Consider the following 24,844-nt stretch of genomic DNA (forward strand, 5'->3'; position numbering starts at 1 on the left):
ACAACCTTGTCAGAAACATTACTTTAGTGGACCTCTTTAGACTAAGATACAATTTTGGATCCGTTCATTTCTCTGATCTGATAACATATCTAAAGCTTTTAAAGTCACTGAAAGGTTTGCTCCCATATCCCACCTGTGAAATAACCTCGTGGCATTGGGTTGTGTGGTCTGCATTAGCTGTATGTGTGAATTTCTGGATCAGACTTTTGGGCAATATAGGCGTCTCAGCTCTAGAGCATGACATTGCTAGTTGTGAGAAGCTGGCCTAGTATATGATGTCCACTTATTTAAGTGGGCACCCTGCACCAGTCCAGACAAACCTTATGGGGATTTAAGAGGTCTTAGAGAACCTTAGAAAGCTCCCTAAGTGGTAGCTGTGCAGAGTAGCCTTCAGGCTTAGTCCAGAAGGAGTGTAATATTATCTGAACAATGGGGTAACCCTGTGTCCCTCAGAACCTGGGTATGAGTATTATAAGAAACAATGGTTCTGTCAGGTGTGGACCATCAATTACTTTGTTCTACGAGTGGATCAAGAAAAAATCAATTATAGAAGAGAGTATTCTCTTTGTAAAAAGGACCACATGAATTATGAGGTACAAGTCACATACACAATGTCAAAATACAAATCACGATAAAATCAAATTTGGTGGGTGAAATGCTGTTCTTTATATATAAATTGCATCATTTATATAAACACCCATATCATTTATAGCAAAGCACGGTTACCAAGGTAGCAAACCATAAAGCGAGTTTGTGAATCAGTGAAAAAGTGACCTGAGTGACAAAATTGTGCATAATATATACAAAAATTGAATACAAATGATTTTTATGTACACGATATAAAAAGGGGGGCCAGTTTTAAAGAGAATTGCAATGACACAGTTTCATGAATAAATCAAAGTTTGTATGAAAACAGGTCTTGAACTGGTCCTAGCTATTGTCGTCGACGTTTCAACCCAGTGTAAGCGACATTAAATTGTCATGCGGGTCTTCATCAGGACTTTAAAATAATGGCAACCTGCAGAGGCAAGTAGAGTGCGTATCAATGCGTGATATGTAATGATTTAGTGTGTGGTCCTAAATCTACAATAATGTAAGATTATAATAAAGAGGCCATGACTCACCTAGCCGTTGGTCTAGGATGGCCTAATAGTCATGTATTCAAGAGAAGAGTCACTCATCCAATGGAGTTTCTGAAAATAAAATTAAGCGCGGGATGATATTAATTAAAAAAAAAATCAAAAAAAAAAATCATCATCATACCGCTATCACCAATAATCAAAATCCTTACGAGGGGCTTCCACTGCGGTAAAAGGGGATTTATGACATTCGAAAAACCTAGTGCATCATGATACACTGAAGTCAAGCCTAGACGCCAGTGAAACGCACAGGATGCGTCTAAAAAGTGGTATCCGATTTACCAAAACGGAATAGCCCCGTTAGAACCGTCACTAAATCAGTCAGTCAGAGGAGTGACCTGATAGAGTTAATTAGAACAACCTAAAAGCGCTTTAGGATGTTTTTCGGTCAAGAAATGAATTCTTAAACAGGAGGCTACAGTGACAATCTCGTTAAATAAATTACGAAGCAAAAACATGAGCGAGTTTAAGTTACTGAAAACAGCTCACCTCAAAAGCGTTTTCCTACATGCAAAGCCGTGTTTGTTGATTATTGTGCGTCAGATCCAATCTGATGTTAGAATTTGAGAAAAAATCTACCAGCGTCTGCAAAGAACGACAAACACGCACTTAATGAGAGGCTCATGGCTGAGCGAAAATTCACAGGAGAACGCTGTAGAAGAATACTCACTTTGGTTGAATTCAAAGCTATTTACTATCCAGCGTTATCAAATCACGCTACCACACCACCTTTCGTTGTTGTGGGAAACCGCAAATGACAGGCCGGCTGCTATATGTAAGCAAGCTAATTCAACCTTGTTTGACGTAGGCTGAAGGAGTGTAAAGCAGCTTGTTTTACCAGAATACAATCTTATAGTATAAATTAAATGAACAAGAACCACAAAAGGTATTTATAAAAATATGTATTTATTACATAATACTCTCTAACACATTTAGATATCTCCTACCCAGAGATAAACGCAATGCACACGATACTTTGCGTTGAATTACAGTAAATAGCACAGAATACACCCCGGTGGGCCAAACCATATGCTAAGAAAGTGGTACAAGGACCACGACTCAGGCCAAGACAATGTTGAGAGGATGTAGAAGTGCTGGGGACTCAAGGAACCACCCAAGGTGAGTGACTAGGAACCCCGCAGAGTGTGTATGCAGTGTGGGAACACAACCGCATGCTCCCACCAACTCAACGTTTAAGTGGCGGTTGGAATTTTAAAGATTAAGGACCCTTCCCAGTGGAACCTGAAGAAACCCCATGGAAGACAGAAGTTTGGAGAGCCACCCCACCCGTCAATACCCTAGTACCCATGTAACCTACACCAGGTAAGCCGGGTGCATAGGTGTGAAGTAGTGTTGGAAATTGCCGTCAAACCCAATGGAGGACTTCAGGAAAGTGCTGCTGCTGAAGCAGGATAAATTGTCCGGTGGAAACCGAAGATGGATTCTAGTTGAGAGGTACCTGCAAGCAGAGGGAACAGAGTCTAAGTCACTTAGGAGTGACTAGGAGATCTGGAAGACAAATGCTCATCTATGTCAGTGTTGCAGGAGAGTTGGCGGTGACCTTGACTCTGCAGCTGTGAGGACCAGGTGACGCTGTGAAAGCCCAGGAGCTGTGCACAAGCTGTCCCTTGTCGGATGTTGAGTGCTGAGGGGTCGGTGTCTGGTGAAGGCATTAACAAGCCTTGGCAAAAGGCAACCAACGCAGAAGTGGAAGAAGGTGCAATATCAGGACCAGCAAGGTCAGGGGACTCACCACAAGTAAGGAAGTCAGAGAAGGCCCTGAGCAATCAGGGGAGCCCAAAAGAAGCAAAGATAATCCTCAAAAGAACCCACAGGCCGGAGGCACTGAAGTTGTAAGAGGACATCAAGCAGTCCACCAAAAGATGCATGCCACGAGACAAGCAATGTGGTGTGGCTGAAGATTCTGATCACCTGAGATGCTTGAGGTTTGGTAAACTTGGAGCCCAAAGATCTTGGTGGAAGGAAGCCAACAAGCCTTTGCAGCAGCAAGTCAACTCAGTGCTCAGGGGTTCAGTTTGTGCTGCTCCCACAAGGGATACTGGCCTCAAACTTGGTGAGAGGACAGGGCATGCCTCGAGATCTAAACAGAATCACCACCTGTGTTGCAGAACCTTTCGGAGTCCATAGGCGCTCAGGATCAGCCGACCAGTCAGCTTGGTTGCGGTGCCTGCAGAGGCAGGGAAGTGAGTTTTTCACTTCAAGGGAGATTTCTTCAAGTGTTTTGGAGGCCCTCAGACCTTGGAAGGTTCCTGTATGGTGCACAGGCACAGACGATGCAGCAGACTGAAAGGGGGACGAAGTCGAGCCCAAACGAAGTCCAGTGAAGTCCCGAGTGCCCAGATGATAGAAGAGGAAGTGGTGTCTGAATTGAATCTTGTCCCACGACAAATCTAGGGACCTACCCACTGGTAAGACATCAAGTACCCTCAGGAAAGGGTAGGGACAATTCAGGGAACCCTCCCATGGGAGGGTCTGGGCAGAGTGGAGGTTACTACCATGCCCTTTGTCCAGTTTCGCGCCAGAGTGAGAGCCAACAGCTCCCATAGCTGGTTTGAACTGGACTATGCATGGGGACACCAAATGTGTCCCTCATGCAAACTGAGTGGTGATGGCAAGTGCACTCACCTGGCCCTAATATACTAAATCCTTGTTCTGCCTTTCCCTGCTCAAGCTTGGCTCAGCAGCAGGAGGGCAGAATCGTGTCTCTAGTTGGCAGCAACCATTTTGTGCTGTCCGGGTCTAGAAGACTGGTACCGGGGACACTTAGAGCATAACGGAGGGCTCTTTCAGTGCTTCGAATCCAACCTCCCACACCGTTTATGGTGTGGGGGTATGATTCCAACATGTTTGATTCCAAACATGATAGGATTCATTGGAGCCATTTTCGAGATGGTCATCGCGTAATTACGTGGTGCCCCTCTATATAGTCTATGGCTGCTTCACTTACAACCTGGGAGAATGGACTCCATAGGCTGTAGGAGTGTCCTGCTCATGGAGGAGCATCCTCACACTTAGAATCAAGCATCCTGCTGTCAGCGCAAGTGCACTACCGTGTTACTAAATACCTATATGGTTCTTTAGAATTTACAGGAGCGAAGATGGCCCTCCTGGCTCACTAAAAGGAATGCCTGTGTGGTCTCTCTCTGCACCAATCAGAGAACAAAAAAATCCTCAAAAGGAGCCAGAAGGAAACAGTAATGTGGGAAGACCACAGCACAAGCAGGAGAAATAAATCCTGACTTATATCCCCTCATGAAATGGCACTAGAATCAATGTGGATCCAGCCTGAGGTTTAGCTGTGCATGAGATTCTCTAATGCAAGGAGAATGCAAACATTGAAAGGAAAAATGAGAAATGGTTCTGTAGCGCTCTATAACATAGTGCATTTAACTACAACAATGTTTTACATATTCTTTGTGTCTCAAAAAATTACATAATTCACTCACCAGAATATCTTATTGCTTATGAAATTAGGGAGAAAATCCCACATGAAAAGAAAGCAGTTGCTTTGTTGTGTCGCAATACCATCAAGTAGTCTGGGCAGACTAAAACGATATTGTCATGAATATATACTGGCTCCAGAATCAAGCCACAAGTGAGCTCTATTAATTCACAGTCGTTTGTATTTGTGCAAAAATAAAATCTGCTACATAAAATCTCACCGCAATTATGGGCGAAGTCCTGCACAGCTGTGTAGCAAATGCACACTAGAAATATTTCCAGCTTGAAGAGTTGAAGTTCATGTTCTTCAGCGCAGTATCACACTCATAAAATAATAATTAGCAGCTGGGAGACAGAGAAATCCTTCTTCTGCTTCATTTTTGGAGAAGAGCAATCTGGGTGCTGGGTGAGACACAACATGCTCATAAATCAAAAGGTAATATGTTATTTGTGAGAGGCAAGGGCCTCTCTCCTTCGTTGTCAGATAAATAAAAGGGAAAAGGAAAGGCTTCCAAGAAAATGCGTCTTTCCTGGTAAACTTGATTGGCAAGATCAGGTCTGACTCCCAACAGGAAACAGGATTGTAGACGAAATGCAGATTGAAATCAAAGCTTAGTTGCTCATCGAAGCTGGAAGGGTGTGGTCTTCCAAACCCTCAAGGAACACAAAATCAAGCAAAGCGTTGAATTCGCGGCTGCTTTTATACCTAGCATTGGCTCTTCCTATGCACACCTGCAGCTCATTAACTTCACTTTAGGCAGCACAGGTACGCAAAAAAACCAATGTTCAGATAATTTAAAGAGACACAAAGAACTGGAATTATATTTACACCTGTTAATTACTCTAGGTGTGGGTTAGAGTGGGGACTGATATTGTGCAAAAAGCCTGGGGTGTGACAACTGCCTTCAGGATTGCAAAGGCCTGCTATAGGGGTGACTTATAGGCTTTGAGTGCAGTGACCCTAGATATAGGAAACCTATATCTTTAGTAAGTGGTGCTAGCTTACACAGGCTGCAAAGGCAGGCCTGCAGTTCCATTTTGAATGGTCCCCCATGGGTGGCATATTGCATGTTTCAGCCCATGGGGGACCTCTGTGGTACCTATGCCGGGGGTACCATAATACCATATACTAGTGACTGATAAAGATACCCCAGTATCCAATCTGGGATGTACCTAAGTACTGAACAGAACAATTTAAGGGAGAAAGCAGATAGACTAATGTCCTGATTAGCAAGTTCCCAGTCAAACTAGTCAATAACAGCTTAGCAACAGGCAAAAAGTAGGGGTAACAATAAAATCAGATCCTACTTTCCTATGCTAGTTATCTGCACATTTGATTAGCCACAGGTGTGGCCATTATATGAATAACTCAATGGGAGAATATCTAAAGAGAATAATGTTTCTATGATTCAATTCTGTTTTGTCTCCATGATTGGTAAATGCATACTTCAATGTCAACCATTATCCAGCAGGGTGATATAGCAAACAACACAATGTTAACATTAGAAATGAATGTCCCCAACTCCCTTCCCTATTGCTGCAAACAACTTTACTGGAAACATAGCTTTAGTGTACCTCTTTGGACTTAACTACAACTGTAGGATCCCTACATGAATGCAGACCCATATTTCTGAGTTCAATTGTGACGCTCAGTTCCTCCATCACTTTCCAGAGAAGAATGTTTTTGCACCAGACTGTTGGAGCTTGCAGACAATCAACCCTATCCTCGAACTATTACAAAAAACTTGTTACAAAAAACAGTATTGGAGCATTTATTACTTTTTTTGTCTTCCTATCCTTCAGACCTTCAAGGAAGAATTGCCTCACGGTCCTAGAGCTGAAATAACTGTTGAAGGCAAAGCGGATTCCCCTCTTCTCACTTGCGAAAATATTGAAGAACCAGCAGTACTGGATGTGGTATGCACATCAGTCTTATCTTATCATTTAAATGAATCTTACAGGTTATAATAGTGTTATGTAACTTCACATACAACTGTTCATCTCATTGCTGTGAATGTGTATTTGAGATGTTTCTATGTTGAAATAATATTTAAGTTCCCATGTGCCTCTTCTCTATCATTATCACAGTCTGAATTATTCTTTAAAACAATATATGTTTCATGAGGTAACATGAAACTCAATTACATTTTAATAATCTGGCTAGCTGAGTGATTATTAACAAAATGAAAATGGGAAGTTGTGTATGGCTTCTGGCTCCATTGCTAAGCTCTACATTCTAGATGATTATGTAAAAGAAAAAGGTATCCTCAAACTCACATTACATTTTATAATACTTTGCCTACTGCTTCTAATTTAGTTGCAGGCTATTGAGTTTGTATCTGCCATTTGCCCATTCCATTCTATGCGAAACATCGCCTTATTTTCCGTTTGGCAGTGAGTTGGATGAGACTTTTTTGGGGAAAGTTTTGTGAAGATTTGTCTAACAGTAACAAAGTTAATAGCAAATAACACAAAAATGCATTTCTTCTGGAAATGTGGGTTCCATAGGAAATGCCTTTTTTGTTTTGCTAATAACTTTAGCATCATCTGACGAATTTCCACAAAACTTTCCAAAACGTTTCTCTTTTTTGCCTAGGTTGTGCTTTGAAAAATTTGGGGTGATCTATCAAGCGAGGTGCAAGAAAAAAGGGCTGTCCCAAAACACAAAATCTCCATGCATTTTCCATATATTTTTTTAAGAAGCACTAGTGCAAAAACTGCTAAACGGAATCACAAAAAATTTAGCAGTAAGCTAGATTTTGGTCCAGAATCCCTGCTTTTTGTGATATGGTGTACATTTGTTTAGACATTTTTAAGATAATAAGTCTTAAAATATGTTTGTATAGGTGGACTGTTGGCTTTGAGGGACTCTCGCTAGAGTCCCTCGAACATAATTAAAAAAAATAGAGTCTTTTGATTGGTCTAGGGGGCTTTTATACTCTTGAGTTATCTTTCTCCTGTGGGAGCCTTGCAACACTCTGGTTGACTGGGCACAATATCTTAGAAAATGCTGTAGCAGCCATTACAGAAATGCCGGAATTTAGTCATCAATAATGTCTTTTGAGATGACATCAGTGATGTGATAATTGATATCACAGACACAGAGTGATGTAAAATGTGAGGTCATAAATAGTGCATGGTTTTGGGCACAAGTTATATTTAGCTCTGCTAACTAGAACTGGTACATTTATATGGTTTCTTGAGTTCTAAACATTTTGTTGGCAGTGACATTTTCACCTAACTAAAACGTCAATTTGACCTTCATATTTTTCAGTGAATATATGTTTTTTACGTTTTCATAAAGTATTTTTTCGGATAAATGATGTGCAGTGCATAAGGGTAAAAAGGTTTTTTGAAGGTGATGGATGGATAGATGGGTATCAAAAATAAGAGAAGAGACTATGCTGTTAACCATGGAAAAGAGTTCACGTCACAGCATGTGTTTATTTAGTCTTGTCTGCACTGGCCCTGTAGAATGTAAAGGCGTATCATCTGGAACATTTAGATCAAAACAATTATCTGAGAGCAATTTTATCATATTTCAGAGAAAGGAAAATGTTTGAATCATTTTCCTGAGCTGTTAAAACATCTGAAGATTCTGAGATTACTGAAGACTTGAGAATGGTTTGAGCATTATTTCTCCAATCTGATAACTTATCTAAAGCTGTTAAAGTCACTGAAGGGTTTTCTCCCACATCCCCCTTGTGAAACAAGCTCTTGGTACTGAGTTGTGTGGTCTGCATTAGCTGTATGTGTGAATTTCTAGATCAGACTTTTGGGCAATTTGGGCGTCTCAGCTCTAGAGCATGACAATGCTAGTTATCTGTTCATTTATTAGGCCACAGGAGATGAATAACTTAATGGGCGTACCTGTAAGGGGTAGAATGGTTTTATGAATCAATTGTTTTTTTGGCATGTTTGGTAAATGCATACTCCAATGTCAGCCACTATCCGGCAGGGTGATATAGCAAATAACACTGTGTTAACATTGGAAAGGAATGCCCTCACTCTCTTTCCCTTTGCTGAAAACTAGCTTGTTGTAAACATGCCTTTAGTGGACCTCTTTACACAAAAAGACAACTGTAGGATCCCTACTTCTATGCAACACCCATATTTCTTGGTTTGATTGTGACGCACATTTCATTTAGGTGATCGTTTTAGCCTTTTGTTGTTCAGTGATCCGTAGAACCCTTAGACATTCTGGGCTGAACAGCTGGAACATAACTTTACCCAACTTGCAAGTTCTAGTTTTTGGACTCTGCACTTCAGTGTTATGAAGTTTGTTCCGCTGTACGCTCGGCGACTGATTTTGTTCTCTGCATTGAGGATTGTGGGTGTTTGGTTGATTATTTAATAAGTCTAGGATTACGTATGCTTTAACTTTGGGAAGTTCCTTGCTGATCACCGAAATTACAGCCTCTAAGACATCCTCCCAATACAAGATTAGTTTGGGACAGTGCCCTATTAAATTTACTAGTTTCCAGGAGTCTTCACGTTTCCTTCAGTACTTTCCAGAGAATAATGTTTTTGTACCAGACTGTGGGAGCTTGTAGACAGCCAAACTTATCCTTGCCAGTTATTTGGAGTAGAGTGTACTGGAAAATGTAATTTATAATTACATTTGGCATGCCAGTCTGGAACAGGTATTATCTTTTTATTTTTATTTATTGAACAAGTGTGTCTGCAATCCTTTTTTCAAAAGCTGTCTCTAATGTCTTCATTATAATAGAGTAGACCCCTGTCAATAAAGAAAAAACATGGGTGCTCAACTCCAATAATTTACTAAGGAGTCCAAAAGTCAGCTCGCCACCATAACGGTACACGGGACCAACCGCCAGAGGTGCGGCGGTGCCGCCATGGCAATTAGGAAAAAGTGAACTCCGCATGCCTTTCCATGGCAGGGTCTCCGCCATGGAAAGGCCCTGAAAATGGCACATACTAATATGGATGGCAGTGCCAGCAAGTCACCGCCATAATATTGAAGTCCTTTTCCACCCGACCAGAAATCCGACCAGCGGAAAAGCGGCAGGCGGTCTTTCCATCCACCACGGTGCCCCTCGCCATGCTAAATTAATATGGCGGGGGATGAAGATGGGTCATTTGATGGGTGCATTGCCACCTCCGGGCTGGCGGTGGCCACTGCCGGCCCACCGGTGGTGATCCGCCCGCTATGCTAATAGGCCCCTAAGTCACAATGCCTCCTGCTGAAGTCAGCAGCTAAGGTGAAGGGCAGGTCATGTAGCACAATTAGGTGTAAACAAATAATACAAAACATCACCCTTTATTCTTCTGACCTGCTTGTTTTTAAACGATGCTCCATCAGTATTAAGGAGAGGTTTAGGATTATGCTTTGCACATTGTTTGTTACAGAAAAGAAGGAATCTGTCTGTGAATTTCTACTCATTTTAAGTGACAATCTTTGCAACATCTCTTTTTTAGTCTGATGTACATTACAATTATTATTGTACAGTTTGTAAACAAAGTACTAACCATTTTGGTATGCTTAATTTCTCACTACAGATTCCACTTTTTTTCTTCTTGTCTACTACTGTGCCATTTCTTTCTATGAAGGAGAAAGACCCCAAACCTTCATAAGGTTTATGGAAGAGTGATGGTGTGACCATGCATTATGAGCAATAAAATACCCTCTGTTCTGCTTTAAAATTATATTAAATGTTTTTTTTCAGTTCCATGACCTTATAAAGGAAATTGGCCTTCACCTCACTTCTCCATAAAGTGGGGAACTCCTCAGTGACTCAGAATGTACAGCAGGGTACATTTTTCCTATATATATTGCATCGTCATAATGCGCTGTGAGGTTCTTCAGACACCCACTTACCCACCTGTGTGTGGACTTGGTTCACTTTAAAATTTATTTATGATAATGATAGTATTGTAGGACTATTATAAAAACCTTCAGTGTTTGATCATTTGTTAAGTTTTTTTTGTCTTCCTATCCTTCAGGCACTTGAGGAAGAATTGACCCCCGGACCTACAGCTGAAATATTTGGAAGATGGAAAGAGTATTCCCCAATTCTCACTTTTGAAAATAATGAAGAACCATCAGCACAGAACGTGGTATGTGCATCAGTCTTATGTTCTTTTTTAAATGAATCTTATACATTTTAATAGTGTTACTTCACATAAAACTGTTCATCTTGTTGTGAACTTTTATTTGAGATGTTTCTATGTTGAAATAATATTTAAGTCCCCCTGTTTCTCTTCTCTATCATTATTACAGTCTGAATGATTCTTTAAAAGAGTATATTTTTCTTGAGATAACATGGAATCACTTAAAATGTTTAATAATCTGGCAAACTTAGTGATTGGTAACAAAATGCAGATGGGAAACTATGGCTACCGGCTCCATAGCTAAGCTCTGCATTCTAGATGATTATGTAAAAGGAAATGGTATCTTCAAAGTCAAATCACATTTTATAATACTTTGTCTAGTGCCTCTGAATTACTCACAGGTTATTGAGGGTACATCTGCTATCCAGCCACGGCCCGTGGAGGGAGTTCCGTTGGGGCCGTAAGGCGGGGCGGGGGAGGGGCTGGGTGGGTAGGGTTCTAAAAAACGGAATACGAATAATTGCAGGTAAGTAAACAATTAAATAAATAAATCAAATTTCGTAGCGCGCGCTGCAACCCCCCACCCTGCCCATCCCCCGCCCCGCCTTACCGCCCCACGGAACTCCCTCCACGGGCCGCGGCTGCTGCTATCTTTGTCAAACAGTGACAACGTTATTATCAAACCAAAATTTGCATTTCCTATGGAAATGCCTTTTTTGTTTTGCTAATAACATTAGCATCATTTGATGAATGTCCACAAAACTTTCCAATACATATTTGTTTTGTTGCCTAATTTGTGCATGTTAAGATTTGGGGTTATCCATCGAGTGAGGGGAAAGAAAAAAGGGGGGTCCCACAACACAAAATCCCTATGAATTTTCAATTGATTTTTAAAAAAAGCACTAACGCAAAAAATGCTGAACGGGATTATGAAAAATGTGGGAGTTAGCTAGATCTTGGTACAGATGTTGTGCTTTTTGTGATTTGGTGTATATTTATTTTGAAGTTATTGTGATAATAAGTCTAAAAAATACTTGACTGTCTTGATGGTTTTAGTCCCTCAAACCCAATTTTGAAAAATAGAGACTTCTGATTGGTCCAGGGGGCTTTTGTACCCTTGTGTCATGATTCTCCTGTGGGAGACTTGAAGCGCTCTTATTGGCCGGCCACAACATCTTAGAAAATGTTGCGGCACCTAATATACACTCTAAAATAACCTTTCATACACCGACTCTAAAATACAGACTACCATTCTCTACACCATAGGCGTGTTTGCACACGTCACCTCAGGCCCTGTCCCCTCACTTCCCCACTGTGTAAACACGCCCTGTGGCCGTTTTAAGTTGGGAGATTAAGTCCCCTTGAATCCTGAGGGTCCCTAGGGTCCAACTAGACCACTAGGTACCTCCAGTAAGCACCACAGAGCTGCGTTGCATAGAGGTGTAAAAAGGGGCGTGGCCTCAGAACACCTGTCTGCAACGCAGCTCCCTGGCGCACACTGGAGATACCTGTTGGGCTAGTTGGCCCTCAGCGACCCTCAGTATTGAAGGGGAATTAATTCCCCAACTTACAACTGGCCAGGGGGCGCGTTTGCAGAGTGCTACAAGGAGGGGGCGTGGCCTCCATCACGATGCCGGTCTTTTATTTATTTTATTTTTTTAAGAAGGAGGGCTGTGTGGCCCCCCTTCTTTTTCTAATTTACTGGCCCTGGGGACCCCATCCCCCAGGGCCTGCACCCTAATTTTTTTTGTTGAAAAAATACATTTAGCCCTCCCAAGGCATTATTCGGCCCCGGGGACCCCAACCCGCGGGTCATGGCCTTTTTTTTATTTAAATTCTTTAGGAGGGGGCTGCGTTGCCCCCCTCCTCAGGTCACTTATGGCTCTGGGGACCCCATCCCCCGGGGCCGGCCTTTGTTTTTTATTATTTTAAAAATATATATATTTATAGAAACACCTAGGACATGCTGGACAAACCGTATGTACCTATCACCATGACGATTTGCGTGATATTCATTGAAAGGCGACTATGCATAGAATGAATCCACATGGAATGTATTTACACCGCTAGTGAAGCTCTGACGTGTCTGACGCCCTACCGTGCCTAATCCCGGCGCCCCCGCCGGTGGGTACTCTCCAAGTAGACACCCTTGTCGTTTATTTATACAAACATGGGTAGCTATTGACGGGCCCATTTAATATACACGCACACCAAGCCATTCAAAGGGGATTCGACAAAAATTCGACCAAACTATGCAAGAAACCCCCCTCACGGTTAATAAACAACACATCCACCGCCGGATGTGTAATACTTTTTATTTTACTCTCTGGAAAGGAGACGAAACTCACTTGAGAGTCACAGCGTGCTCCTGGCTGAGCCCAATGCTGTGTTACACCCACCAGTGCCCGCCGATTGCCTCACACCTCTGTGTTGTATTCCACCAGCTAGTGCGTATGCTATGACACTCTCTAGCCCATGTGCACTGTAACACCACCCCGTGAATATGTCATGCCACACTTGCCTTCGCACGGGTTATATTGCCCCATCTAACGTGCCTTCCTCGATGTGTATGTTATAACGCACAACGCTATGCCATACATATTACAATCTGGGATCCATATCTTTGTCACAGTGCATATGCAACGTTACACTCCCCAGCACATATTTTATATTACAACTTTAGAGACTAGTTATGTTACACAACACTGCCCTGTGCATATTACACTCCAAGGCGCATATCGCATAGCAGGCGCTAGTGCCTGTGCTATCTCGTGCTCTCCAATGAATCTGTCATTGCGCACAATGTATTGCATATTATATTTCACACCCCGGTTCATCTTATATCACACTTTTTGGTGCATAGTTTATACCATATACTACATCTAGTTTTCATTTTCAATCGTGCTCTCAGGAGTATGTTCTATATAAAACTGCGTCCACCTACCCTTTTCAAAGGCATTACATTTTGTGATGGGGGTGGAGGGTCAAGGGGTGTTTCTGCATAGTGAGCCCTGAGTCACAGTCACAAACGTCCTCTTCTTCCTGAATAAAAGTGATATTATGCTGCATACTTGTTCATATTTTAAGTGGGTCGCACAGACACACATTTTAAAAACAATAAAGTTCCTAATACCCATCTTCTCTGAACAGTTAGCTTGCTGCCCCATCCATCTCCTCCCTATCCTCTGTTGTCTGAATCCATGGACTAGCCTCCTCCCTCCTGCCATGCATGGTCTGATGTGCTGCCACTGCCCTCCATTTAGCATGATGTACCAGTCCACTCCTTCTGCCCTCCATTGCCCAATTCTATGGCCCATCATTGACCTCCTGCTTAGCCTCTGTGCTTAGCTTGCTGCCCCTATTCTCCTTCCCCCTGCCCTCCGATGTCTTTTTTTGCCCACTATGTTCAATGGACCTGCCACTCCTATCTACTCTGAGTGTTCTGTTGAGCTGCCACTCCCCTCCCACCTGCCTAGCATTGTCAGATGACTGTAACCTGTCCCTGCCACCTCCACCCTGCCTGTCCACATACCATGCCCCTATCCCCTTCCTCCTGTCCTCCATGGTCCATTTTACTGCCACACCCTTCTGCCCTCCCTGGTCTGTTGTGCTGCAACTGCTCCTCCTGCCTGCCCTGCGTGGTCTGTTGTGAGGCCCCTTCTCCTGAACTCTCTTGTCTGTGCCCAGATCCTGACCCTCCCTTCTATCCTCCATGGTCCTTTGTGCATGCCCCTGCACGCTCCTTTTTGCCCATCATAGCCATTGTGCTGCCACTAACCCTCCCGCTTGCAATGCATGGTCTTCTGTGCTGCCACGGGCCCTCCCACCTTCCCTGTGTGGTCAGCTAGCTGCCCCTGACCCCCTTCCACCTTCCCTCCATGGTCTGTGTGTATGCCAGCATAGTCTCACTCTTGCTCTCCATGGTGTGTCTTGCTTCTAGTACCCATCCTGCCTGACCTCCATGGTCATCTTGCTGCTTCTGCCCTGCACCCTTGCCCCCATCCCTCTGTTTCCATGTGCAGACCCCTATTCCCTCCCTCCTGGCTTGTCTTTTCCATTGTAATGCCCCTGATCCGTCCCTCCTGCCCTTTATGGTCTGTTATGCTGCAGTTTTCTCTCCTGTCTGTCCATTAGGGTCAGCTAGCTACCATCGCCTCTTTCCCCTCTGTTCTCTGTTGTACATGTGCATGGTCCTGTCCCCTCCCTATTGCTTTCTATGGATTGTTGTGCTGCACTCCCGTCCCGCATGCCCTGTGTGGTGTATTGTGCTGCTGCAAACCCTGATGCCTGCCCTGTAGGGTCAGTTTGGTGCACCTCTCCATGTCCTTCCTGTCCTCTGTTATCCAAGTCCATGTCCCTACCCCAATTCCTCCTGCCTTCCATGATCCAATGCACCATACTTGCAAACATTTTGAACTTGGTAAGAGGGAGATTTTGAAAAAAAACTGGGGTATTGATTTTCCCCTTTGAGTTACATTGAAAAAGAGGAGATTGTAGACAGGAGACAGATGAAATAAAGCCCATTTGAGCTTAAAAACATTGGACATTTCCTGGCTGAATCGGGTCTGTTGGCATGCATGGTTGTACTACCACTGCCTGTTCCTTCTGCCCACAATGGTCTATTATATTGCCACAGCCTCCCTTGCCAGTCCTGTATTGTTGGTTTGTTGCCCCTGCCCCCCTTTCCACTGCCCTCCATAGTCTGTTGTGCTTCCACTGCCCTTCCTGCCTGCCCAGTGTGGTCAAATTGTTGCCTCTGCACCCTCCTACCTGCTTTCAATTTTTAGAGTCCGTGCCCCTGGCCTCTGCCTCTCAACAGTATCCAAATGAACATATAGATTGCTTACATTCTATATTTATTACAAAAGTGTGGAACGCCTGACGTCATCTTGATGTAATCAAATCTGTAATACCTAGAGCCTTTTCTTTAGAAATTACATATATGAGAGGGTCTTATTTGCATCAAAATTATGGTTAGTGCTCTAAAAAACTAAAATGAGGACATATTTTCTGAGTTTTCAAATGGCGACAAAGCACTTTTAAATTATTTGTTATCTTTATGTTTTTTTATCCAGTTGACCACTTGATTAAATGTTGCACATAGGGGAGAGGATGTGGTGTTACTTCAGAGCTGCAGTCTTTGCGACTGGGGAACCAGGTTGGAGTTTCTGCTTCAGCTCGACATTCTGTGATTCTGGTCAAATCACTTAATCTCCCAATGTCTACAACCAAAATGAATTTGTTCTTGTGTGATGTGGTAAATATTTCATTACCGGTACTATTTTTTATGCGGTAAAATCTAGTAAGAATAATTCAGTAAATATAAGAGGCAGAATCCGTGGTATTAGAGGTTCTAAAAGGCTTTATTCCTCTACAAAGGAAATACAATTCGAATTGCAGGCTTCAAATTCCATCACCACGAGAGTTCAGGAAGGAAGGCATACATTATTGACAGATAATCAGTTTTATAGGAAATGCATTACAGTGAAACAGATGCAGGAGGCGTAACAGCTGATAATACAGATAAAATATGCATACGTAACTAAAAAGGCGGACATATAGGCGTAACTTAGATAACGTCATTATACATGATGTCACAAGTGGGTGGATCCATAAGAGAATCCTGCAATGTCAGCAGAAATATTTGGCAGAGATGCGCGCGCAGCCGCATGACGTGTGATTGACGTGCAACTAGAGGGTGAAGGGGACTTGACATTTAGCTCTACATGTGGAGACAGAAGTCTGGGGGGTCATGTCAACCTAATCCCAAATCATATCTAATATCCTATGTTTAAAGAACTGTGTTATACAAAAGGAAAGGTCTCTAGGATAGAATCTATTCTATACTGACTGTTAGTGCGTGTACAAGCGTCTAAGTGTCTACATGAGATGCGAGGGGGTAGGAATATTCCATGGTAACAGGGGCTATGAATTACTTGCATGAGGACAGCGAGGCCTGGCCCTTTGCACGGTAGCTGGAGGAATGTTTACCTAAACTACTAGACAGGAATGCATCGGATGAGGAGCGGAGCAGATAATCTTGAAGGTGAAATACAGTTTTTGGCAGGCAACAGGCTGGATCAGGCACCGTTAGCCGCGCAGGGAGTAGGACAAAGTTCATGGATACAGATGCAGGCTCAGACTGGAGCTTTCAGAGGCAGAAGGCAGGAAAAGGCTTGATGACAGAATTCTGGGCCTACTCGCCTGAATCTGTAAAATGTGGAAAGTGAACCACATAAAGTCGGTGGCCTTTCATACTTAGGAATGGAATATCTGACCCATTCATGGCGGATCTGAAAGAGGACATGTTGACGGTGGACGCACATATATTTGCGTCTTCAAAACTGGAACTGGAGGGAACATACATGTACTTATAGCATGCACATGGAGCCGTTGGGGTCTACGATAGGGGACATAACTGATCACAAAATTCATATTTCCTCATTCCCTCCTTGTCCCCTACGGACCCTCAGGAGATATCGATCTTCATCAATCCATCGATCTGTTCATATAGCATCATTTGTTCTTCTTTCTTCTTCCGGGATCTTGAACGAAAACTTGGATGTGGGATACACGATGTGGCACACAGACCACAAATCGCTGGCCCACATTGTAGACATAAGCAGCAACTGAATAGTATGAGAAAGCCAATACCTAGGAAGGATAGGATTCTCCATCCCCAGGCTGACAACACGCTCCAAAACCAACCGGACCAAGTCCAGGTGCCTGGACGCTGGTGTATCTGGCTCACAATCTTATGAAGGCGAGTTATGGCTTTATATACTGACGGCGAATTTTCTGGTATGAAAACACAGCAACTTGATCCGATGACCCTACAAGCTCCGCCCCTATCGGCCAGGATGACGTCAAGGACAAGACGATTTTGAAGCACAACAATCCGCATAGCAGACTGCTCTTCTGTTAAATTGCCTAAGGCGGAAGTAGTCTCGTTCACTACTGCTTCAAGGGTTCTGGTTAATCTACGTATCAGCTTACTATTAGTGACTGTACCTATATAGGGAAAGAAACCTTTATTGAAATCTGTGTATTGCTCCCATGCCGTTTCAGTGTAATCGACAATTGGGAGATCTCTCTGCTGTCTATTGTGTACTAAATGGGTATTTCTATGATAATCAGGAGGAGCTAGGAAAACAGGTGGCAGAAGGAATGCTATGTAACAGGTACCATCCCAATCTAGAGGTAGACATATATATGCGGTCTGGCCACATATGAAGTAGGAATGACGGGAAGCTCTAAATGTAGACTTGCCTTGATCACTGAATTTTATTACAGTGGTGCATTTACTATGGCCCATGTGTATGGAACCATTCTTTTTTACACATAATTCCCCTTTTACTGGGAATACTGACATGGCGGGCAAGATTGGTGTAGCTTCAGATTCAACGTTCAGGATCATGAGGTTAAGTGTAAAATTACCTAATCCATATACTTCATTTTCTAGATCAGTTCCTGTTCTTTTGGGAAGTCCCTCCTTGTTAGGGTAGCAGACTTTAAGCAAAACTAGGTTCAGGTTTCCCCATACCCAGTTGTCTTGATAAACTGCGGAATTTGAATCTAGGGAATTAATCAAACTGAACCATGCTCCACAGGAGCCATTGTGTGTGAACGGATATGGAAAGAGGGGCAAAACTCCCTTATAGTTCTGATAGGGAGGGAGTCGGCCACATATCCAACAATTTGTGGCATTGCTGGTCTGATGGGAATGATGTAACATACTAATGAATGTGTTGTTGCGCAGCGCAAATCTATAGGACAACTCATGCGGGGGTAATTCACTAAAAGAATGTTCAGCAGTAACATTGTAAGCACGTTTAGAAATAGGGTAAAACATATGCAGCAATATACTAGAAATGGTGATCAGAAGACTTAGAAAAAACAAAATTAATAATGTTACTGTGCAGTGACTACGAAGTGATTTACAATACGCATGCTTTTTAAGCTGCATCTGTTGATTTCTTTCTCTATTCCGGTCTAGAGGATACATGTCAGAGACAAATTCAACCGATTCACCTTGGAGAGGACTTAAACAATCAAATTGTCTGACTTGCTAGACCTTAATTTCAGTTTATAAAGTTCCGTTTTTGACTGCTCAACCAAGGGGAGCTTTGAGTCTGTCTGTGAGGGAATGCAGGGTTGAGTATTCACACTGGATGGTAGTCCATAAAATTTCTTGATATGACTCGAGTGCAACCACCCTTTACGTCCCTCGATCTTCACAGCTGTCCTTGTGGTTAGTAGAACAAGCTTTGGCGATTTCCACCTAGGCTCCAGTTGGGTCTTCCGGTCGAAATTCCGGACCAGAACCAGGTCGCCTGGAACCACGTCATGGGGCTTCACCTCAGTATTATCGGGAAAAGCTGCAGCTACCTGTGAACGACAAGATTGTAGTGCAGATATCAAGGAAGCCAGGTAATCTGTCAGCATATTACAGTCAACATCAGTGATTTTGCGAGGTATAGGCGTCCCCCACATATTTGGTGGTCTACCGAAGATCACCTCGTACGGGGATAGCCCTGTTCGAGAATGTGCTACCATTCTCATGTAAAAGAGCGCAACTGGTAAGGCTACTATCCAATCGACACCTTTTTCTCTACATATTTTGGACAATCTAATTTTCAGAGTTTGATTATGGCGTTCCACGAGACCTGCTGCCTCGGGATGTCGGACACAGTGGAATTTCCATTGGTAGCCTAACAAAAGGGAAACGTGTTTCATTAGTTCGGATGAGAATGGCTGGCCGTTATCTGAGTAGACAACACGTGGTAAACTGTACCGTGGGAAGAATTCTCGAACTAACTGTTTGGCAGTAGTCGGGGCAGTGTAATCTGAAACCGGGTAGGCTTCTGTCCAACGAGAAAGAGCACAGACAACTACGAGAACATATTTGAATCCTCGACATCGTTCCATCTGGATATAATCCATCTGGAGGACTTCAAAAGCATGATCGGGAGATTGAAATCCACCCTGCTCTACGGGGATGCTTTTACCTGGATTAAACTGACAACATATCATACAGGTACGAACTTTTTGTTTAGCTGCTGCTCGCAAGTGTTTGTTGAACCAAATGTGTTGAATGCTGTCTAGCATAGCTTTTTCTCCTAGGTGCGCTGGACTATGTATTGTGTTAATGATGACTTGAACCATAGAGTCGGGAAGAAACCATATAGATTTTTCCTTCGTCATCCATCCTTGATCCGTTTGGATCCCTCCTAATTCAGTCCATTTCTTTTTTTCTTCTGGTGTAGCATTTGTCTGTATGTCAATTACATCAAGGGCGGGATCCTTAACTGTCATGCAATGTGTTGGTGTCGGAACTATTGTCTTTGTCGCGTCAGTTGTATGAGTCTGGTTCTGATCAGTCTGTTTAGCTGTTCTGTCGGCTAGGTCATTACCCTGAGAAATGATATCGGTAACTTTTGTATGGGCTTTGCATTTCATAATCGATATTGCAGTAGGTAGATGAATCGCGTCTAATAGGGCTTGAATGAGGGGTCCGTGTTGGATGTGGGCACCGTGAGAAGTTAAATAACCTCTCTCTCGCCACAGTACGCCGAAGTCATGGACGACTCCGAATGCATAACGTGAATCTGTGTATATGTTGACTTTCTTATCTTTGGCTTGAGTACAGGCTTGTGTCAGAGCGATGAGCTCTGCTGCTTGAGCTGACAAAGTGTTAATACAATTTGTTTCAATGACTTCAGTGTCTGTTGTAACTGCGTAAGCGGCCACTAACTCTCCTGTACTTGTTCTCATACATGACCCATCTACATACAATGTCAAGTCTGGATCTGACAAAGGGATATCTGTCAAGTCTTGTCTGGGTTTCGTCGTGATAGTAATGACTTCGACACAATCATGTGCCAATGGATCTGTTCCGCCTACTGGCAACAGTGTGGCAGGATTTAACGTATTACAACGTCTGATTTCTATGTGTGGCTGAAACAATGTCAATTCGTAACCAGTGAGTCTCGCTATAGTCAAGTGTTGTGTTTGTGTGCGGTTCAAGAGAACCTCTACTGCGTGTGGTACTTGTACTGTCAATTGGTGTCCTAACACTATGGCATCGCTTTGTCTGATTGCTAAAGCTGTTGCTGCCACCGATTTCAGGCACGCAGGAAGAGCCTGAGCTACTGGATCTAATGTACTAGAGAAATAAGCACATGGTTTGTGTGATCCTGCTTGTTCCTGAGTGAGTACTGACAAGGCAGTACCGTCGCGTTCTGTAACAAAGAGTGTAAACTGTTTACTGTAACATGGTGTTGCTAAAACAGGTGCTTGGCATAAAGCTTTCTTTAAGCTTTCAAAGGCATGTGTATGTTCTGGAGTCCAAGGGAGGACAGTCGATGTGGCTGCCTCCTGTGTTGTCAACTGGATGAGTGGTTTTGCTAGAAATGCATATTGAGGGATCCACTGCCTACAGTATGAAGTGAGACCTATAAAAGCCCGCACCTCCTTTTGTGTCTTGGGTGGTGGCATGTTAGCGATTAACTGGATACGATCAGGTGTAAGCTGTCTTCCCTCCTTGGACAGCGAGTGCCCAAGGTAAACAACTCGCTGGACACAGAATTGCAGCTTAGAAGGGGACACCTTGTGCCCCTTGTCGGCCAGAAATTTTAAAACCGTCAGTGACGCTTTTTCACATTCAGGTTCGCTTCGGGCGGTGATCAGCAGATCATCGACATATTGAAGCAAGGCAGTGTTAACTGGCATGTGGATACTGTCAAGTTCTCGTTTCAGTGCTTGGCTATAGATGCTGGGGCTTTCTGTAAATCCTTGAGGTGCGCGTGTGAATTTAAAACTTCGTCCATTTAAACTGAATCCGAACAGATATTGACTTTCCGGATCTATTGGGACGCTAAAGAAAGCATTTTTGAGATCAATTACAGTGAAGGACGTTGCTTCTGAGTCAATAGCTGTTAGTAATGAAGAGATATCTGGGACCACAGGGTATTGTGGTACAATACATTTATTTAATTCGCGCAGATCAATAACTAATCGATATACTGGTGGTGCTTTTGGATCCGTTCTTTTAAGAATCGGAATTATCGGGGAATTACATACATTGGAGTCTGTTTCGACAACCACTCCTTGTGCAATGAGCTCGTCAATGATTTGCAGTAAAGCCACAACAGCATCTGGTGGTAACTTGTATTGTCGCATTCGTGGTAGTACTACTCCTGTTTTTAGTGTGACACGATATGGTGTAATGTTCATGCAACCAACATCAGTGGGGCCTTGTGCCCATAAATGTGTAGGTAAACTCTGCAGCCGGTGGTCCATATCTCTGGACACATAGTGACCTTTAAAGTCACGTAGAAATAGTCGTACTCCTTCCGGAGAACAACATATTATAGCTCCTAGAGCTTTCAATGTTTTTATACCTAACAAGTTTTCTGGACATGATTTAGTAAGCAATAAATCTGTAGTACGTGTCAATGGACCAACTGTGAGTGGAAGAGGTTGTGTTACGTCATTAATTATAGGTTTTCCTGAGAATCCAAGGGAAATATTTTGTGAGCCTGAGAGGGGTGCCCCTGGAACTTCACTGCGTCTTATAGTTGTTCTGCTTGCCCCTGTATCAAGTAAAAACTTTCTGTCTTCCCCTAATAGTTCACTATGTACATAAGGTCCCTCTTGGTCTACAGGAACCTCGATAAGGGGTAAGCCAACTTCCCTCTCTAGGCTATTTCATGTGTATCGCTGATAATCGGGATAATCTGCTTGGGCATACTGATACATCTGTTGTGTTGTTGCTTGTGTGGCAGCAATAGGCTGCGCTTGCGGTGGTGCTACGGTCTGTTGTGGAGCTGCCTGTTGCGGAGCTAGTTGTTGTACATGCTGAGGAATTTGTTGTTGATTCTGATCCTGTCTAGGTGGACGTGGTCTTTCCTGGGTTCTACCTGTGGCAATATTATGTTTCAGGACTGGACAATCGTGTATATAATGACCTTGTTTATTACAATAGTTGCATGTCCCTTTAGTTGGACCTGCGGAATCACCCTTTTGATGACCATCTGCTGGAACTGACTGAGCAACAAGCATTTTCATTTTTGTATCTTTCATACGTCTCTGTTCGTGTTCTTGTTCTTCTCTAATTCTATTGTGGTGATATTGTAACATCTGTAACATCTGTGACGGGGTATTACCTTGCCAGGTACTCTCAAATTTCAATACTCTATTCTTAACTTGCGGCAGAGAATTTTCAACTAATTTTGTCACAAACAGATGCGGATATGACTCGCTACTTGCTTTTATGCCACTGTTAATACCAAAACATTTTTCAAATCGGGAATAGAAATCACTAGTGTCTTCATCTTGCTTTTGTTTACAGGCTGAGATTGCACCCCAGTCTTCCTTTTTCGTAGTTAGTAAACGTGGCAGTACCTGCACTAGTAATCCTGGTAGTGCTGTAGTCTTTTCCCCAAGCCCTGCTCCTGCAGCTCGGGCCTTTTCTTCGTTTTCTAACGCTGTCCAATCTATCTTTTGGTCTCCCACCTCCCATTCCTTTTCTTTGAGTTTCTCGTAAACACCGGCAGGCATTAACACTTTCAGTATTTTCATAATGTCGGGGTAGGTATACTCTCCCATGAGTAACATGTCTTTTATCTCACGGTGGAAACCTGCTGGATCCTTGTCATGGCTGGGTACTACTTTCTTCATTTCTAATAATTCAATTTTAGTTATAGGCGTGTACACAAACACACGTGTAAAGTTATTACCTTCACCTCTGATTGGGTGTACTTCGCGTAAGGGATTCTGTCTATCTATATGATACATTTTTCTTCCCATAATGGGACCTGGAACGTGTTCTGGACACACGAAAGCTATATACTGGTTTCGGAATTCTAGAATTTCTTTAATCAAATCAGTACCTGACCCTCTCCATTTATTCGTGAGTAATTCGGTCAATATGTCAGGTAAGGGTCCTGGATCAGAGTGCTGGTTTTTATATAATATAAGGAGGTGTTGAATCATGTATATACTAGCTAAACGCTGTTCGTCTGGGGCACGATTCAGAAACGTGTGTGCTAGTGCATCATCACTGTATTTACTGGGAATGTCAGCCCATTGTACTGCTGACCTGGCTAATTCTTGTTCATCCATGGAATCGAGCATGTGGTACCCCCTTCGATCTCGGAGTAATTTATCAGTGGCTTGGAATAGGTGTTCAGGGGACCTTGTATTTAACATAAGGGTTTGAAAATGTCTATTACATTCTGGACGTATCGGACGTATCGGATCATTAAAGCTTCTAGCATTATTATGGGGTCTTCCTCTACCTACATAAGCTATCGTTTCTAATTGTTCTGATTCTTGCTCCTCTTCTTCCTCTGATTCAATTATATCTGCTTCTCGTCTTTCTTTATGTATTCGTTCTACTTCCTTGCGGATCTTTCGATACATGGCGATTATACACGCCTGTTTATCATGTTTCTCGTCTGATATGTTCTGACCCCATTTGGCAAGTTTTTGTATGGTATCATGATCTGCCCCAGGCCTGTCCTGGTTCCTAATCACGCAGTTTATGAAAAAACGTAGTAGTTGTCTTTGGACATCCACTTTCTGGTATTCCATAGCTTCGTTAATACTTTCTGGACCTCGTCCTGTTTGGACAAAGTGATATATTTTGTCTAGGTGTTCAACCATTCCTGGTATCGTCATTAAATACAATGTAGCTCGTCGTATACGTAGTGATGATATGAGCAATCTGTCCTGTTTACCTGGCACTGGGTCGTATCTACAATCCACAAGCTGTTCTTTAAACATGTCGGATGTCGCTAATTGGGGTGTACGCTGGAGTGCTAAATCTCTAAGGGTCTGTTTATTTCGCGGCGGTGTGGCAAACATGTCTGTCGTACCTCCTGTAGCACCATCTGAAGTGCTGGGCAAGAAAGGATTCGTTGGACGTAAGATAGAAATCGTAGATGTGGGAAAAACAGTAGAAACGGACGGACCTGTGGGAACTTGTGTAGGAGTTTGTTGTTGCGGGGATACAGACGGATGCTCTTGATGTTGGACAGCATCGGCAAGCGGTGTGTGTGGTATGGTATTAGCATACTCGGGAGCTACGTCATCTAAATAGGAGGAAAGGAAAACGTCCTTTGCTGTTTTGGGATGTGTTTTGGGAGGTGCTTTTATCGGGAGCAATG

General features: G+C 43.0%; 1 protein-coding gene across 1 annotated transcript in view; it reads left to right on the forward strand.

Moving 5' to 3' along the window:
* Positions 1-5,019: 5,019 nt before the first annotated feature.
* LOC146796252 (uncharacterized) overlaps positions 5,020-24,844 on the forward strand; it is a 336,329-nt gene continuing 316,504 nt past the window's right edge. Inside the window, exons 1-3 of the mRNA XM_085631283.1 lie at positions 5,020-5,037; positions 6,405-6,518; positions 10,566-10,679. Coding sequence (XP_085487409.1) covers positions 5,020-5,037; positions 6,405-6,518; positions 10,566-10,679 — 246 coding nt within the window. The remainder of the gene's footprint in view (positions 5,038-6,404; positions 6,519-10,565; positions 10,680-24,844) is intronic.

This window comes from Triturus cristatus, chromosome 10 (genome assembly GCF_964204655.1).
Source record: "Triturus cristatus chromosome 10, aTriCri1.1, whole genome shotgun sequence".
NCBI classification, from domain to species: domain Eukaryota; kingdom Metazoa; phylum Chordata; class Amphibia; order Caudata; family Salamandridae; genus Triturus; species Triturus cristatus.